Source organism: Oncorhynchus masou, unplaced genomic scaffold (assembly GCF_036934945.1).
Source record: "Oncorhynchus masou masou isolate Uvic2021 unplaced genomic scaffold, UVic_Omas_1.1 unplaced_scaffold_1583, whole genome shotgun sequence".
Taxonomy (NCBI): Eukaryota; Metazoa; Chordata; class Actinopteri; order Salmoniformes; family Salmonidae; genus Oncorhynchus; species Oncorhynchus masou.
In genome coordinates, this window is record NW_027005903.1 from 1 (window position 1) to 17,927 (window position 17,927).

The 17,927-nt window shown below is 44.8% G+C and overlaps 1 protein-coding gene and 1 long non-coding RNA gene across 3 annotated transcripts; one reads left to right on the forward strand and one right to left on the reverse strand.

The window, feature by feature from the left end:
- Positions 1 to 8,102: 8,102 nt before the first annotated feature.
- LOC135531410 (uncharacterized) lies at positions 8,103 to 14,031 on the reverse strand. 2 transcript variants are annotated; one of them, XM_064959446.1, is made up of 5 exons: positions 13,813 to 14,031; positions 13,451 to 13,477; positions 10,434 to 10,721; positions 9,880 to 10,161; positions 8,103 to 8,653 (listed from the first exon to the last, which is right to left on the reverse strand). In XM_064959446.1, exons 1-5 carry the CDS (start codon positions 13,868 to 13,870, stop codon positions 8,295 to 8,297), a joined length of 1,014 nt encoding a protein of 337 aa, XP_064815518.1. In that variant the 5' UTR covers positions 13,871 to 14,031; the 3' UTR covers positions 8,103 to 8,294. The 2 variants fall into 2 exon arrangements, with proteins under 2 accessions (XP_064815518.1, XP_064815519.1); XM_064959447.1 differs by lacking the exon at positions 10,434 to 10,721.
- On the forward strand, positions 14,008 to 17,785 carry LOC135531411 (uncharacterized). The gene is made up of 3 exons (XR_010453998.1): positions 14,008 to 14,072; positions 14,798 to 15,059; positions 17,151 to 17,785. It is a non-coding gene; the product is annotated as an uncharacterized LOC135531411 (long non-coding RNA).
- Positions 17,786 to 17,927: the final 142 nt, after the last annotated feature.

Below are 17,927 nucleotides of genomic sequence, written 5' to 3' on the forward strand. Positions count from 1 at the left end.
TGTGATGTGGAAAAAAAACAAAACATGGAGAAGATGTCAGGACCCGGTTTCGAACCTGGGTCTCCGGAGTGAGAAACAGTCACTTAACCAACTGAGCCACGAATAGACAGCAGAACCCAGAAGATGAGGCAGACACAGCAGTACTTAAGACGGTGTATTTAATAAAGAAAAAATCCTAAAATACAAAAATGGCAAATCCAAAAGGTGGTAGGAAAAACACAAAAGAACTCACCAAAAATAAACAAAAACAAAAAACAGAATACCACAAGAACATCACCCGGAATCGACAAGAGCACACAGAACACTAGGGCAGGGTGCTAACATACAAACACAGAGCACAGAACAGAGGGAAACTAAGGGTTTAAATACACTCAGGGGAAACGAGACACAGGTGCAAATAATAATGGGGATCAAGGGAAAAACATAAGGACAAAAAGCACAATGGGGGCATCTAGTGACCAACAACTGGAACAACCCTGGCCAAATCCTGACAGAATCCCCCCCCTAGGAACGGCTCCTGACGTTCCCACCAGCTCTCTCAGGGTGGAGGACCCTGAACTGACGAATGAGGTCAGGGTCCAGGATGTCTTTGGCAGGAACCCAGGAGCGCTCCTCAGGACCGTAGCCTTCCCAGTCCACCAGATACTGCCAGGACCGCTGCACCCGGCGGGAATCCAGTATCCGGTGGACGGTATAAGCCGGCTGGCCTCCAATGACACGAGGCGGAGGGGGAGGTCTGTCTGCCGGGACAAGGGGAGAAAAAACAACAGGTTTTAACAAAGACACATGTGAATGTGGGATTAATCTTAAGGGATCTGGGTAAGTGTAGGCGATAAGAAACTGGGTTAACTCTCCTGGCAACCTTGAAGGGACCGATGTATTTTTGGGACAGCTTGCGAGACTCCACCCGTAGAGGTAAGTCTCTTGTGGAGAGCCAGACTCTCTGGCCGGGGCGCAGGGTAGGCCCGGGACGGCGACGTCTGTTGGCTTGTTGTTGATACCTCTGTGAGGAACGCATCAGATTAAGACAGGTCTTCCTCCACATAAGCCGACAGCGTCTGACGAACCTCAAGGCTGAAGGCACTCTGACTTCTGCCTCCTGGTCCGGGAACAATGGAGGAGCATAGCCAAACTGACACTCGTGCGGGGACATACCAGTGGAGGAGGAGCGCAAGGTGTTGTGCGCGTATTCGGCCCAAACAATAAAGGATGACCATGTGGACGGGTTGTCACGAGTCATACATCGGAGGGTGGTTTCCAGCTCTTGATTCATCCTCTCTGTTTGGCCGTTGGACTCCGGATGGTACCCTGAAGATAGACTGGCAGAAGCCCCCATGAGTTGGCAGAAGGCCTTCCAAAACCTTGAGGCGAACTGGGGACCTCTGTCAGAAACCACATCTTGAGGAATGCCGAAGACTCGGAACACATGATTAATTACCAACTCAGCAGTTTCCTCGGCAGAAGGTAACTTAGTCAGAGGGACGAACCTGGCCGCCTTTGAAAACCTGTCGATTATGACTAGGATAGTAGTATTGCCATGGGATGGAGGAAGTCCAGTAATAAAGTCCAATGAGATATGGGACCAGGGTCTGTGGGGAACAGGTAAAGGGTGAAGGAGTCCTTGAGGGCGGAGGTGAGAAGATTTGCCCTGGCAGCACACGGGGCAGGCATTGACGAAAGTGGCAACGTCTTCTCTTATGGTAGGCCACCAGAACTTACGCTGGATGAACTCCAAGGTGCGACCTACGCCCGGATGACAGGTGAGGCGAGAGGAGTGCCCCCACAGAAGGACCTGAGTCCTCACTGCCTTGGGGACAAACAACCGATTGGCAGGGCCTCCTTTAGGGTCCGGTTCGCTAGCTTGAGCACGTCTCACGGTATCCTCAACTTGCCACGAGATCGGAGCCACAATCTTAGCAGCAGGAAGGACAGGCATGTCCGTGTCATCTCGAATGGCAGGAGCGTAGACTCGGGACAGGGCATCCGGTTTGAGATTCTTCGACCCGGGCCGATAGGTGAGGATAAACTGGAATCGATTGAAGAAAAGAGACCATCTAGCTTGTCTAGAGTTCAATTGCTTCGCCTGCTGGATATACTCCAGATTTTTGTGGTCCGTAAGCACTTGAAACGGGTGAGAAGCCCCCTCGAGCCAGTGTCTCCATTCCTTCAATGCCATCTTAACCGCTAGGAGTTCACGATCCCCACATCGTAGTTCCTCTCAGTCGGGGTAAGCCGGTGTGAGAAGAAAGCGCACGGATGAAGCTTCTTGTCTTCACCCCTCTGAGACAGGACAGCTCCAACACCAACCTCTGATGCGTCTACCTCCACCACAAATGGTTCATCCGTAGTCGGTAGTATCAGGATGGGAGCAGAGAGGACGCGCTGCTTGAGTCCTTGGAAGGCCGTCTCAGCTTCTCTTCCCCAAAAAAACCTTGCATTGCCACCTTTGGTTAAAGCTGAGAGAGGAGCTGCCACCAAACTGAAGTTCTTGATGAACTTGCGGTAAAAGTTTGTGAAGCCCAGGAAACGCTGAACATCCTTAACGGATTTGGGGGTGGGCCAATCCGCTACCGCCCCTACCTTCCTAGGGTCCATTTGGATTCGACCGGGTTCCACTACAAATCCCAGGAATTGTACTCGGGATGAATGGAATTCACATTTTCCGGCTTAACGTACAGATGGCTGTCCAGGAGGCGTTTGAGTACTTGTCTGACATGCTTAGTGTGTTCTTGAAGGGAGCTCGAAAAGATGAGGATGTCATCCAAGTAAACGAACACAAATATGTTAAGCATATCCCTAAGCACATCGTTTATGAGCGCTTGGAACACCGCTGGGGCGTTGGTCAGGCCGAAGGGCATCACCAAGTATTCATAGTGACCAGTAGGCGTGTTGAAAGCGGTCTTCCACTCGTCACCAGGTCTGATCCGCACAAGATGGTATGCGTTCCGCAGGTCAAGCTTAGTGAAAACAACTGCTTCCTGGAGCAGCTCGAAGGCTGTGGCCATAAGGGGTAGCGGGTAACGGTTACGGACGGTTATGTCATTGAGTCCCCGGTAGTCGATGCAAGGACGTAACCCACCGTCTTTCTTGGCCACAAAGAAAAACCCTGCTCCCGCCGGGGAGGTTGATGGACGCATGAGGCCTGCTTCCAGAGAGTCCTTGATGTAGGTATCCATAGCAGCTCGTTCGGGTGGAGATAGGGAAAAGATCCGACCCCTGGGGGGCAAGTGCCCGGAAACAGGTCGATGGGGCAATCGTAAGATCTATGGGGTGGTAGCATGGTGGCCCTCTGTTTGCTAAACACCAGTTTGAGGTCATGGTAACACTCGGGAACTCGGGTCAGGTCGATGGATTCTAAAGACTCGGGAGTAGAACTCGGGGAATTCTGGAAAATACAAGTAGCTTGGCACGTAGGACCCCACTGCTTGATAGTGCCCACAGACCAGTCGATGTGAGGGTTATGGCTGTGAAGCCAGGGGTATCCAAGGACGAGAGGGAACTCGGAACAGGAGATCAAATGAAAGTTCATCAATTCCTGGTGTTGTGAAACTGAAAGTCTCAAGGAGGTAGTGACATGAGTGACAAGTCCAGATCCCAAAGGGCTTCCATCCAATGTAGTAACCCTCATGGGGTCACTTAGAAGTTCAGAGGGAACGCCATTCTCCTTCGCCCAGACACCATCCATGAAGTTACCTGCGGCTCCAGAGTCTACCAAGGCTTGAAGGTGAAGCTTGTGGTTGTCCCAGGAGAGGGTGACTGGAATGAGCAGACGGGAGTTGGACGGATGGGAGGAGGTTATGTTTCCCGTTACAGTTCCCCCGGTCTGTACGGGACAGAGCGTTTCCCTGGAGCCCGGGACACGTGGAACGGAAATGGCCCGGTTTGCCGCAATATAGACAGCGTCGCTCCCTCATCCGGCGGTCTCTCTCAGCCTGGGAGATGCGTCCAATCTGCATGGGTTCCGGTGGAGCCAGTGATGATAAAGGTGGGGACTCGGAGCTGGGACTGATAGGAGCTAGAGGTCTACGGTTGAGTTCTCTCTCTCTCAGACGCTGGTCAATGCGTGAGGCCAACTTGATCAGGGACTCGAGATTGTCCGGTGGTTCCCGAGTGGCCAGTTCATCTTGGATAGTGTCGGAAAGGCCTTTCAGAAAGCACACCGTGAGCGCCTCGTTGTTCCAGCCACTCGCTGCTGCCACCGTGCGGAACTGGATGGCATAGTCCGTCACGCTGCGCCAACCTTGATGGAGAGTCAGGAGCTGTTTGGCTGAGTCAGAACCACTGCTTGGGCCTTGAAACACTCGTTTGAATTCCTCAGCAAAGGCAGAGTAGCTGGCACAGCAGGAACTATGGGCATCCCACACAGCAGTAGCCCAGGCCAGGGCTTTTTCTGACAGCATGGTGATGATATATGCGATCTTAGACCGGTCGGTGGGAAACGACGAGGGTTGCAGCTCAAAGGAGAGAGAACATTGAGTGAGAAACCCTTTACAAGCACTTGGATCACCTGAGAACCGTTGGGGAGGTGGAAGACGAGGTTCAGCCAGGGGGTTAACTGCCATGGGTACGTGAACTTGAGGTACCGGGACGGGAACTGTTGCCGGGGTAAGTCGATCAGATATTTGCTTAATGGAAGTCAGCATCTCCGACAGAAGATGAGAATGTCTAGCCATTAAGGCCTCTTGCTGAACCAGGGCGGCTTCGTGGCGTTGGACAGTCTCCTGGTGGTGGGACAGCGTGGCAAAAAGGTCCTGGGAACTGGCTGCCTCTGGGTTCATTTTTGGCTCTGTGTTTCTGTCAGGACCCGGTTTCGAACCTGGGTCTCCGGAGTGAGAAACAGTCACTTAACCAACTGAGCCACGAATAGACAGCAGAACTCAGGAGATGACGCAGACACAGCAGTACTTAAGACGGTGTATTTAATAAAGAAAAAATCCTAAAATACAAAAATGGCAAATCCAAAAGGTGGTAGGAAAAACACAAAAGAACTCAAAAGAAACTCACCAAAAATAAACAAAAACAAAAAACCACAAGAACGTCACCCGGAATCGACAAGAGCACACAGAACACTAGGGCAGGGTGCTAACATACAAACACAGAGCACAGAACAGAGGGAAACTAAGGGTTTAAATACACTCAGGGGAAAAGAGACACAGGTGCAAATAATAATGGGGATCAAGGGAAAAACATAAGGACAAAAAGCACAATGGGGGCATCTAGTGACCAACAACTGGAACAACCCTGGCCAAATCCTGACAGAAGATAAAGCAACTCTATTTGTTTTACTTATATTTGCTAACAAGATAAAGATGATTAGGAGAACTGATGAAGGATTCACTGCCCTGCTAGGGGTCAAAGGGGAGGTCAAACCTGGTGAGAAGATATTACTCATATTACACAAGAACAAATGAAAGTTAATGTAATATCTCAGGTCATTCAATAAGCATGAAGAGAGAAGTACACTACACATTACCTACAAATCAGATGGACTAAAAGTGGTTAAAAATCTGGACTGAAATTACAAGCAAGGGCGCTGCTAGAGCCTTCCTCCTCTCCAGCGCTGCCGGAGTCTCCCGCCAGTTCGGCGCTGCCAGAGCTGCCCAGCGCCATCTGAGCCACCCGTCTGCCCAGCGCCACCTGAGCCACCCGTCTGTCCAGCGCCGCCTGAGCCACCCGTCTGCCCAGCGCCGCCTGAGCCACCCGTCTGCCAGGGGCCGCCAGTGCCGCCAGTCTGCAAGGGGCCGCCAGTGCCGCCAGTCTGCCAGGGGCCGCCAGTGCCGCCAGTCTGCAAGGGGCCGCCAGTGCCGCCAGTCTGCAAGGGGCCGCCAGTGCCGCCAGTCTGCAAAGGGCCGCCAGTGCCGTCATTCTGTCAGGGGCCGCCAGTGCCGCCAGTCTGCAAGGGGCCGCCAGTGCCGCCAGTCTGCAAGGGGCCGCCAGTGCCATCAGTCTGTCAGGGGCCGCCAGTTCCGCCAGTCTGCAAGGGGCCGCCAGTGCCGCCAGTCTGCAAGGAGCCGCCAGTGCCGCCAGTCTGCAAGGGGCCGCCAGTAGCGTCAGTCTGTCAGGGGCCGCCAGTGCCGCCAGTCAGCCAGGGGCCGCCAGTCAGCCAGGGGCCGCCAGTGCCGCCAGTCAGCCAGGGGCCACCAGAGCCCCTCGGCCCAGAGGCGCCAGAGCCCCTCGGCCCAAAGGCGCCAGAGCCACTCGGCCCAGAGCTTCCGCCCCTCTGTCCAGAGCTTCCGCCCCTCTGTCCAGAGCTTCCGCCCCTCTGTCCAGAGCTTCCGCCCCTCAGTCCAGTGGGGTCATTTAGTAGGGTCACCGTGGTTAGGAGGCCACGGAAGCGGACAAGAAGGCGGACTAAGACGTTGGTGAAGTGGGGTCCGCGTCCTACGCCAGAGCCACCACCGCGAACAGACACCCACCCAGACCCTCCCCTATAGGTTTTGCGGCCGGAGTCTGCACCTTTGGAGGGGGGGGTACTGTCACGTTCTGACCTTTATTTCCTTTGTTTTGTCATTATTTAGTATGGTCAGGGCGTGAGTTGGGGTGGGCAGTCTATGTTTGTTTTTCTATGATTTGGGTATTTCTATGTTTCGGCCTAGTATGGTTCTCAATCAGAGGCAGGTGTTATTAGTTGTCTCTGATTGAGAATCATACTTAGGAAGCCTGGGTTTCACTGTGTGTTTGTGGGTGATTGTTCCTGTCTCTGTGTTTGCACCAGATAGGGCTGTTTTGGTTTTGTCACATTTCTTGTTTTGTTAGTTTATTCATGTATAGTGTCTTCATAAATTAAACATGAATAACCACCACGCTGCGTTTTGGTCCGCCTCTCCTTCAAGTAAAGAAAAGCGTTACAGTACTTGGTGTCACTGTGGTGTCTGGGGTAAAGGTAGAAGTAACAGTTGAAACTAGTGGGAAGCAATATGATTACACAAGAATAAGGTTTTACATTCACATTTGGGTCACTTAATTTTACAGGCCCGTAATCTAAACTCTTGACTGTATAATTACTCTTTGCAAGAATAAGATAAAGCATTAATCTAAACCCTTGACTACAATTGGTATTTGCAGAGATGGTCATTTAGAGGCCCAACACACCTCCTGTAGGACTCGCTGTCGTGCTGGGCGGCAAAGTAGACCTAGGACCTGAGGTCAAACCCACTGAGAAAACACATAATGAAATTAGCATTTTATTAATGACTGTGTTAATGATCATCATGGTGTTGTTGGCCTTTGACATACCTTCATGACTTGTCTATTCAAAGTGGAAAAAGTAGGACTATAAAATCACTATGGACAGATTGCTTCCTGCCCTGGTAGATTATATTTCTCCTCATTATAGAGATGATAAGACCAATTCACAAGGTGATCAAGTCTTTCAGAACAGATAAGGTGTTGATTGTTGTTGACAGCTTCCTAGAATAAGGTCCCCATGTTATCTAACAGCAGAAGCCTAACAGCGTATAGATACGATCTAAACACTACTAGATGAGCACAGACATTATAATACTTGTGCTGATGATCCCAGCCGTTGGTGTTGAGGCTGGTGTCATATCTATAGAACAGCTTAATTATCTAACAGAACAGCTTCATTTACACATTAACACAACTATTCTTATTGCTGAAACTTGTGTTTGTCAGGATTTGGCCAGGGTTGTTCCAGTTGTTTGTCAGTAGATGTCCCCATTGTGCTTTTTGTCCCTGTGTTTTTCCCTTGACCCCCATTATTGTTTGCACCTGTGTCTCGTTTCCCCTGATTGTATTTAAACCCTTTGTTTCCCTCAGTTCTGTGCTCTGTGTTTGTATGTTAGCACCCTGCCCTAGTGTTCTGTGTGCTCTTGTCGACAACGTTCTTGTGGTTTTTTGTTTTAGTTTAGTTTTGGTGAGTTTCTTTTTTAGATCTTTTTGTGTTTTTCCTTCCACCTTTTGGATTTGCCATTTTTTATTTTTAGGATTTTTTCTTCATTAAATACACCGTCTTAAGTACTGCTGTGTCTGCCTCATCTTCTGGGTTCTGCTGTCTATTCGTGGCTCAGTTGGTTAAGTGACTGTTTCTCACTCCGGAGACCCAGGTTCGAAACCGGGTCCTGACAGTGTTGCTATAAAAATAAAAGTAGTGTCACTATAAAATCACAAATGTGTAGTCTACCTGCTATAGAAGGTGTCTGTATAGTTGTTGGATCACTGATGTGAACTCCCACCAGATGTAAAATCATTTGGGAATGAAATGTGGAATTTAGTTTGTTGGTCAGAATGAATATAGTAATACTAAGAAGATGCTAAAATCAAAGTGAGTCCGATCATGAAGACCTGCAGCCCTGATAGATTTGTTTAGATAATGACTCACGTGCAAAGCTGTGTCCATCACTACGTGGAGAGAGAGAGTTTGGTCCTGAGCTCACTCTGTAGTCACAGCTCACCTCCTTACTCCTCATTGACTGTAGACGACTGATCAGATCACTATGTTTTGGAGTGAATTGACAGAACTGCTGTCCGGGTGCTGAGGTGGCTTTTCTCTTCATGATCTTTACTGTGAAGGACGGCTGACTCTCCTCTCCAACATACAGGTTACAGGTGGTGTCAGGACTGACGGATCCATGAATCAAACAGATGATGTTGAAGTACCCATCTAAATTGACTGTAATGTCTGGTTTTGGATCTGTTGGGAAATTACAGAGACTCCTTTTTGCATCACTCTATTTGAATGTAATGTATATGTCACAAGTGACATTGACTCTTACTAAACTAGACCCTGCCATTCTCATTATATTACGTATCAGCGTGTCTTATTTGATATCATTCCTTTTTATGACTCATTTAATCATGTGTGCTGTATGTTTACAACGATTGCCTTTCACTTAATTCCTTACATTCTCACGTGTGAAATGAAATTGAATCGCACAGACAATTTTGCTTGCTTGTATGGTGTGTAGTGATTCCACAGATCTTCCTCTCCCTGCTCGGGAGGAAGAGCCGAACCCTGTTCGGGTAGAGCCAAACTAATCCTGCTCGGGTAGAAACGAGTGAACAAACCCTACTCGGTAGGACCCAGGTATCACCTGCTGTGTTAGTTTGGCCCGTTGCTTCTAGTTAGCTTACAGCCCTAAATCCCAGCAGATTTATAAGTTTCTAATAGGACCGTAGTGATACTGTGTATTACTGTGTAACGCTGAGTTTATAAAGAACCTTTGATTGCACTTTGGCCTCTCTGTGGGTGTTTGCCGTGGGATCTTAGAACTCTACTTTTGACATATACATTTCAAATATTTATTGTCTTCACAACAACTATTTTGAAATAAAATTGGATGAGATTGTGATTTAAACAGAATCATCCAAGACAATCTGAATATATAATTTCTTACCAAGAATAGTGACAGAGACTGAACCACTGTGCATTGATGGATAGTGAGTTTCTATAGTGTAAAAACATCTCAGTTTGAGCTCAGCAGATGAACTTTGACCTGCCAACGAGAGCAGCTCAGTCCCAGTGAGTGATTGCGTACAGGGTGAGTGTTTAGGATCTCTCCCCTCTGTGTAGAAGTAACACTGAGACACAGAGACAGATGGAGGAGTCTGACAGCTCAGCTGAACTGAGTCTCTCTCTCTGATGACTGTAGAACTGACTGTCAGCCTGGGAGGAGGGTCTCTTTGAACTTTGCATTTAAAAAAACATCACAGGTAATCCATACATACTAACAGTATGGAAAATCCATTAATCAAATGTTCAACTATGTCAGCATTTATGTTTGTACAAAGTACAGTAATTCCTAGCATTATGTGCAATGAAGACATTTAGGAAATACGACAAAATATCTCATTTTCAGAATGAGCATAATTAATACAGTATAACAGTGACGTGTATAATTTTATGAACCACCTACTTACCCTGAACAGTGACTGAGACAGGGTCACTTAAAGGAGATATGTGAGACCTCCTTACAGCATAGTAACACGTCACTTTGACCACATCTGGAAACGTTTGATCTGCCCTCTTGAGCAGCTCTGTTCCTGTGAGTGTCTGACTACAGGATGAGTCTGGAAGATTCTTCCTCCCCTCTATGTTGAAGTAACAGTGAGACACAGGCAGAGATGGAGGAGTCTCACAACTCAGCTGAACTGATTCTGTCTCTCTGATGACTGTAGAACTCACTATCAGCTGGGGAATGTCTGTGAGAATAGGGGAATTAAGCATTTAGCATTTTGTGGTTTTGAGAAATGTACTGATAGCCTAATCACTCCTTGTTATTTCAGACTTAAGGATCTTGAGTCAGTTACTTTATGCAGCGACAGTATTGGAAACTAAGAAGATATAATATATTGCTTGATTGCTTCATGTAATAGATTATGACAACACACAGTATGATAACATATCCCAAGAGGAACGTGGTAATGATGGCACAACAGTTCATTGTTTACAACCATTCAAATGGTCTTCTTACCCGTAATTGTGACTGTTGACGGCTCACTGTATATGGATCTATACTGTGAACCTGTAGCACTGTACTGACATTGTATTTTGACCTCAGCTGGTGAACTCTGACCTGTCCACCTCACCAGTAGTGTTCCTGTGAGTGTCTGTTGACAGGGTGATGTAAGGGTGAATTCCACTTGCCCAGCCATTTTGAAGTAACACTCAGAGACAGATGGAGGAGTCTGACAGTTCAGCAGAACTGAGTCTCTCTCTTTGATGACTGCAGGAATCACTGTTAGACTTGGTTGAGAAAGATCTGTGAGATCAGTGGGATAACGGAGTGTCTTTTTTAATTGAATTATAAATTAATTTTCAATATTTAACTACTCATACAGATAATGTACAACTTAATATTATATGAGATTGAAAGAGAAAACAATTCAGACACTGTTGTCTATTTAAGCAATAAACAATGAGAGCCCATGCCAGGAACAGCCCTTAGGAGGGAGTTATCACACAATAATCCTCGGCTTCGATGGACATTTTGCTTTTGTAAAATGGTTGCCAACATTAAAACTAAACTAAAGATCAAGGACCTGTCTTTCATTCAAGACGTATTATTGTTCTGAGTAAATGTGTTTTATTTACATCCTTCCACCAGGACATACGCTCATTTTGGAAAGTTGCTAAATGGGCACAGCCAAACAACAGAAGTGATGGATTTCTTTCTGACCAGAACTGTCCCAGAGCTTGGGGAGGTGTGTCTGCGCTTGTGCTGCAGCGGCAGGTGCACAAGACAAAACTTTACCAGCATCACACATATCGGTGAATCACTGTGACATATCAAATACAAGTGATAGTGTAATCAATCTGTAATAACTACGTAAAGAAGTAACAAATGTGTTAAATTATTATGTGATGTAGTCATATCTAGGTCCTGATTGGTCAACAAGCTTATTTGACACATCAAACAGTGTTATGTCACATGTATCTTTTTTGAAAAGCAAAGACCCAAATGGTGTTCCATACTTTTACAGATGCACAATCGAGAGCATCCTGTCGGGCTGTATCACCGCCTGGTACGGCAACTGCTCTGCCCACAACCGCAAGGTTCTCCAGAGGGTAGTGAGGTCTACACAACGCATCACCAGGGGCAAACTACTTGTCCTCCAGGACACCTACACCACCCGATGTCACAGGAAGGCCATAAAGATCATCAAGGACAACAACCACCCGAGCCACTGCCTGTTCACCCCGCTATCATCCAGAAGGCGAGGTCAGTACAGGTGCATCAAAGCAGGGACCGAGAGACTGAAAACAGCTTCTATCTCAAGGCCATCAGACTGTTAAACAGCCACTACTAACATTGAGTGGCTGCTGCCAACATACTGACTCAACTCCAGCCAATTTAATAATGGAAAATTGTTGTAAAAAATGTATCACTAGCCACTTTAAACAATGCCACTTAATATAGTGTTTACATACCCTACATTACTCATCTCATATGTATATACTGTACTCGATACCATCTACTGCATCTTGCCTGTGCCGTTCTGTACCATCACTCATTCATATATCTTCATGTACATATTCTTTATCCCTTTACACTTGTGTGTATAAGGTAGATGTTGTGGAATTGTTAGGTTAGATTACTCGTTGGTTATTACTGCAGTGTCGGAACTAGAAGCACAAGCATTTCGCTACACTCGCATTAACATCTGCTAACCATGTGTATGTGACAAATACAATTTGATTTGATTTGATACTTTCCAGTGCACGACACACTGACATCATGTACAGATGCGCGTGACTCTTGGCTGCAGTAAGAAAGCCACGCCATCTGCTTCCATTCAACATAGCCTAGATTTCAATTTGTATTACTTCTAAACAAAATAACATTTGGGGGGGCTCTCCTACGCTTACAATGATGTGTTGATTCTTGCTTGAACAAGAATTATAAGATTATAAGATTATATTTTGGTTGTGATCTTTGTAAAATAACTATTTTGGATGCAGCAAGTTGTTAGCTAGAATGCTAAACACTCACTGACATGGCCATAGGCTGCAGCAAAAGAGACATTTTACGGGTTGAAGTTGAAGTTATTTTTAAGTATAATGCATTTGATTTACAATGATGACACAAACATTATATTAAGCAGGACATTCGTACGAGCCTTAAACTCCAATTATAATCCAAAAGTAGTGTGAAATGCACTCATATGCAACATGTAAATAGAGGCTTTTTTTGTTGGCATTCCGTTCTCTCACCATAGTGAATTGAGCAGTCAAATGGACTGGTGAATAGACCATTTTTTGTGTGTTTGCAAACACAAAAAATGTCCTATTCACTATTTCATTTGACTGCTCAATCTACTATCTCATCAGCCCAGCCAGGCAATTTATTATCTTGATCGCCACTGTAAAAAGCATTTAGATATTATATCCCATTTATTTTAGACTAGCATTTGGTTTTCAACCACGGAGATTTGTATTAATCTTGCTGTCTGTCTCATTCCACAGGGATGCTGACCCATGTTGACTCCAATCCTTCCCACAGTTGTGTCAAGTTGGCAGGATGTCCTTAGGGTGGTGGACCATTCTTGATACACACAGGAAACTGTTGAGCGTGAAAGACCCAGCACTATTACAGTTCTGGCACCTACTACCATACCCCGTTCAAAGGCACTTAAATATTGTGTCTTGCCCTTTCCCCCTCTGAATGGCACACATACACAATCCATGTCTTTAACCTGTCTCCTCCCCTTCATCTATTTACTGATTTAAGTGGCTTTAACAAGTGACATAAATAAGGGAGCATAGCTTTCACCTGGATTTGCCTGGTCAGTCTATGTCATGTTAATGTTTTGTATACCCAGTGTATACAGCATCTCGTGGAAGGATGAAATCGTATGGATGAATTCATCAAAATAACATTTTTATTGAAAATATGTCAATCATTATTTGAATATTTTGGTAATCCGTTGTTTTGTCTGGTTGCCAAAAAGTTACATATTGCAGCTTAAAATTCATAATAATGATACTGACCTTTGGCTTTGAGGAACTGGAAGGTATCTAGACATAACAAAATGGGGTCATTATCATGCTCTTTTTGCCATTATGAAAAATAAGAAAACATGAGATTGGAACACTTTACACAAGCTGGCGAAGCAGAACAGTCTGTAATGTATTCACAGCCATGTTATCAAGCAGTGGTCATTCTTATCTGTACAACATGTAAAATAATGACAGAGAAATAGAAATCAATAGGATGATCAATGGAATAAGACACACTTATTATAACCATAACATGTTGAAATATTAAAAGTTCCTAAAGTAAATACTAAAAGAGGGGAAAGAAGAATGGAATATCCTGTCGCACAAACAGATGGAAGGGAAAAATAACTCACCGAAAAGGAGGATGAGCAAAAACAGATGACCAGCCATATCAGGGATGAACAATGTCATTCTTTAGACAGCTACATACATACTGTTAGTCTGACTTCACAGAAGATGGTGGCAGTGACTGGGACAAAGATTAACTGTTGTTTCAATAGAACAGCAGATGTGGAGCTTGATCACAGGAAAACCACAGATGTCTCATATGACAACTATGGGCTAATGTCATGTTGCAGAGGACAAGGAGGCTGAACATTCAGAATCATTTATGGTAATTATTTTTAGGTTCTAAAGCTACCTGTCTTTAACAAATTGCATTTTGTGTCATTATTGCAGGCAATTCAATTTTTAAAACCAACAAACTAACTTGTCTTTCTGAGAAAAATATTTATCTTCAACTCTTTGTTTTAAGTTTGTAACAGTTGCACAAAGTTTAACTACAAAAACCCTGCATTTGTGGTTGAGTTTTATAATCTCTAAAATGTAGAAGGGTTTTCATATTTCATTTATGTTTGATGAGTCATGTTTAATAATATGCCAGAGCAGTGAAGGTAAACTGATAAGCGCAGTAAAGAAAGGATGGAAGGAAGGAACATGTTTGAATGTTAAATATTGATGCCCAGTCTTGACATCACAACACATCCAGGTATCTCAAGAACCCCGGTAAAACACAAGAGTTGCAGTAATTAATATTTACCAACAGATGGCATCACTGTGCATCTATAACAACAACTCGGACTGATCAGTTAACCTTTAATGCTCTGACTGGTACCTAAATTTCAGCGCCCATTCAAATAAACCGCGTGCTTTGCTTGAAGTGCAAAACATTGAACGTGTGTAGGCTGAACAGTTGCTGTTTTTAAACTAACGTTTTTATAGAGCCTAACATTGATATTAACCGTTTGATCATGCCACCTTAAGAAAGCAGCAGCCGCCAAAGAAGTAACGGCTATTTAGTTAGATTACGGTTGATACATTTGTCAATTTCATTGTTAGAATCCAGCAAAGCGCCTGCTGTGGCACGAAAAACTCCTCTTCATCCACCCACGATGGTGTTGGTTAAAGAAGCGCTGAAGGAGTTGAACTCTCGAATCGTCTCGTCGCAGGCCATTCGTGGCGACAAAACAGGGAAATATCCATCTGTGAACCTGATGAGGTTGAAGTACATGACACACAAGACCCTGAAAATAGGAATCGAGGGCGGGGTATTGGTGAGGACATCAACTCCATATCAAACGGCGCACAGGGGAGGTTTTGGGTAAGTGACCCATGCATGTCTAAATCTTATTAAAGTAAATGCCCAGTGTTTCCAGATTTCTATGAAATATGACCTATAATTTACAACATGAGTGAAATGGTTTTCCTTCCCAAAAATTGTAATTGAGTATGTTAAAGCAGCATTCCTGTTTGAATGGTGGTTTTTATTTATATATTACTACATTGGGCAATTAAATACAATTTCCAGTGGCACACTGACTCACGTAATGATGAACCCACCATAGGCTACTACTCACGGTGATGGCCAATGCGCTCCTCTTGGCAATAGCCTATCTCAAGATGAGCTACTTTGAAAAACAGTGCTGCTGGTCACTAAACATTGGAAGTTGAGAATTATATTGGTTCTAGAGACAGTCTTCTATTTTCAGCAGTAGACATTTGATTTCCAAACTATGTTTTTCAAACGATGTAATTTTTATATTAAAATGTGTAAACAGACAGCTGCTACGAACTACTTATAATCCATGGATGGCAGTTCAGTTCAAATCAGGACTGGCAGCCATTGCTAGTGCACCCATGAGTTTCCACTCAAAATGCCAGGGTAAGAGAAAAAATCCAAAAACAACAAGCTCGATGTATTATCGATTTTACCAAAATAAAGGAAACATTTGAGTAAATGAAGGACAAAGTTTATAGTGTGTGGGGTGCGTTTTCCTGCCATGGTTTAGATCAAAATCTATGCAAATTGAAGCAGCTGCAAACACAAACACTGCATGCTTTGTGATTACATTTAATCCAGTTATTTTTGAGAAGCTATTGATCCTCTGTGGCTAAATATGTTCTCTGGTGTATTTTGAACATTGAGAACAGGTTCCCTTGGTTGGTTAAAAAATAATTCATTTGTTGTTTTGCCTCTTGGGCTCAGCCCCTGACTCACATAATTGACCAGTCACATTTAGTTATTATGCAGTTTATTTTTTCAGTTACCCAATCAAGGCAGGGCCCCCATTTACCCAAACCTCTCCTCCACCCATCTGGTGATTAGCAGAGTGGCAGTAGGAAGCTGTCTACGCTCATTGAGAGCGGGCTCCTGAATCCTTCGGTGGTTTGCAGTTGCAGTAAAAAATATATAGTACATATCTAATATGTACTGTAAAATGTATGTATAAATTTGAGACCTTTTTTCTGCCTTCTGGGCCCAGGGGCTTCAACCCGGGAAGCCCCTTTGTTAATCTTGCCCAGGGCATACCCCAACAATAGAATGGTGTGGGCATATACCTGTTTCAAAAAATATTAAACCAAGTATTCTGTTGATTGGCCAGCTCAGCCAATATGATATAATGTTCAATGAGGAAATGGCAAGCATTATCGAAACTGTCTGTTTTGTATTACAAGTTTGTGTTTTTTTGTTTGTTTTTTCAAGTGATGCTTTGGCTACAAATACAAGTATAGGATTAGTGATGGTGAAACAAAGCTTCCTGGAGCGTTGAGATTTTCCAGCTAATTGTCTGAAATTGGTAAATTACTCAAGGCTTTGATCAAGTGCACACTAGTGCCACCTGCTGGTCAACGAATTTAGAGCAGCCAAATTATTATAGATTATGTCCCACACCCCATAGAGTGTGTGTGCAGTGTAGCCTTTTTGTCTTCTACCAATCAGGTGGTTGTTCGACCAAACAAAGCTTTGGACGTCATTGATCACGTGCTTGTGATAAGGTGATATGGGCATCGGCACACTACGATTTCTACGCATACTTCAGAGCTCAGGCATCAAACATAACATCACTATACCTGATGAGTCCACAACATTATTTGGGTACAAATTAACAGAAAATACTTATTTTTTAAGTGATATCTCCACTGGACAGTTACTTTAATAGGCTCCTTGTGGCAACTAGGCTTTGTTAAGCCAAGTAATTACATCAAGAATAATGTGATCCAAGGTGAATGGACCTTATTTTCTGACTGTGATACCAGCTTACCTGCCAAATGAGCCAAACTTCATGGTACCAGTTTTGAATATAAAGTGGTGTGTTTATTAGATATGTCAACATTATATGACAAACATATTGAACATGGGCTTGCTGTTTAATATAATGTAGCTCAACGTGTGATCACTCTCCCTTGCCAGCAGGCAGTCAGGGGTAGGGTCAAGGAGCCCAAGCCAAAGGCCACTGAGAACACTGATCCCAATGTGGAGAAGTCTCCAAAGACTGCCAAGGTTGGAGCCAAGAAGACTAAGGACAAGGAAGCCGGTAAACTGAATCCACTGAATTGATTGTGCTCATCACTCCTAGGATTTAGACATCACCCTATAATCTGCCCAATTGTATGGGATCATTGTTATTGAGCTACACCCATTGCAATGGATGACATTTAACATTGCTCATTCAATGACTTGTATGGGTATCTCTCTTCTCCTCATTGGGTCTATGATTGCATGTGTAACAGTATAACTTTAGACCGTCCCCTCGCCCATACCCGGGCGTGAACCAGGAACCCTCTGCACACATCATCAAAAGTCACCCACGAAGCATCATTACCCATCGCTCCACAAAAGCCACGGCCCTTGCAGAGCAAGGGGAACTACTACTTAAAGGTCTCAGAGCAAGTGACGTCACCGATTGAAACACTATTTAGCGCGCACCACCGCTAACTAAGCTAGCGTTTCACATCCGTTACACATGCATACACACACATCACTAACTCTTGTCTCTAGAAGCTGAGAAGAAAAAGGTTACAGCCAAAAGCAGAAGGAGAAACCTTCAGAGGCAAGTGTGGTTTCAGTTATGTTCTGACTATTGGCATTGTTCAAGTGGTTTTGGGTTATAGGGACTTTTTTACACATTTGTCATGGGTACTGTTCCCTATTTGGGCTTTACCATGGTTGAATTGAATTTCAAATTGA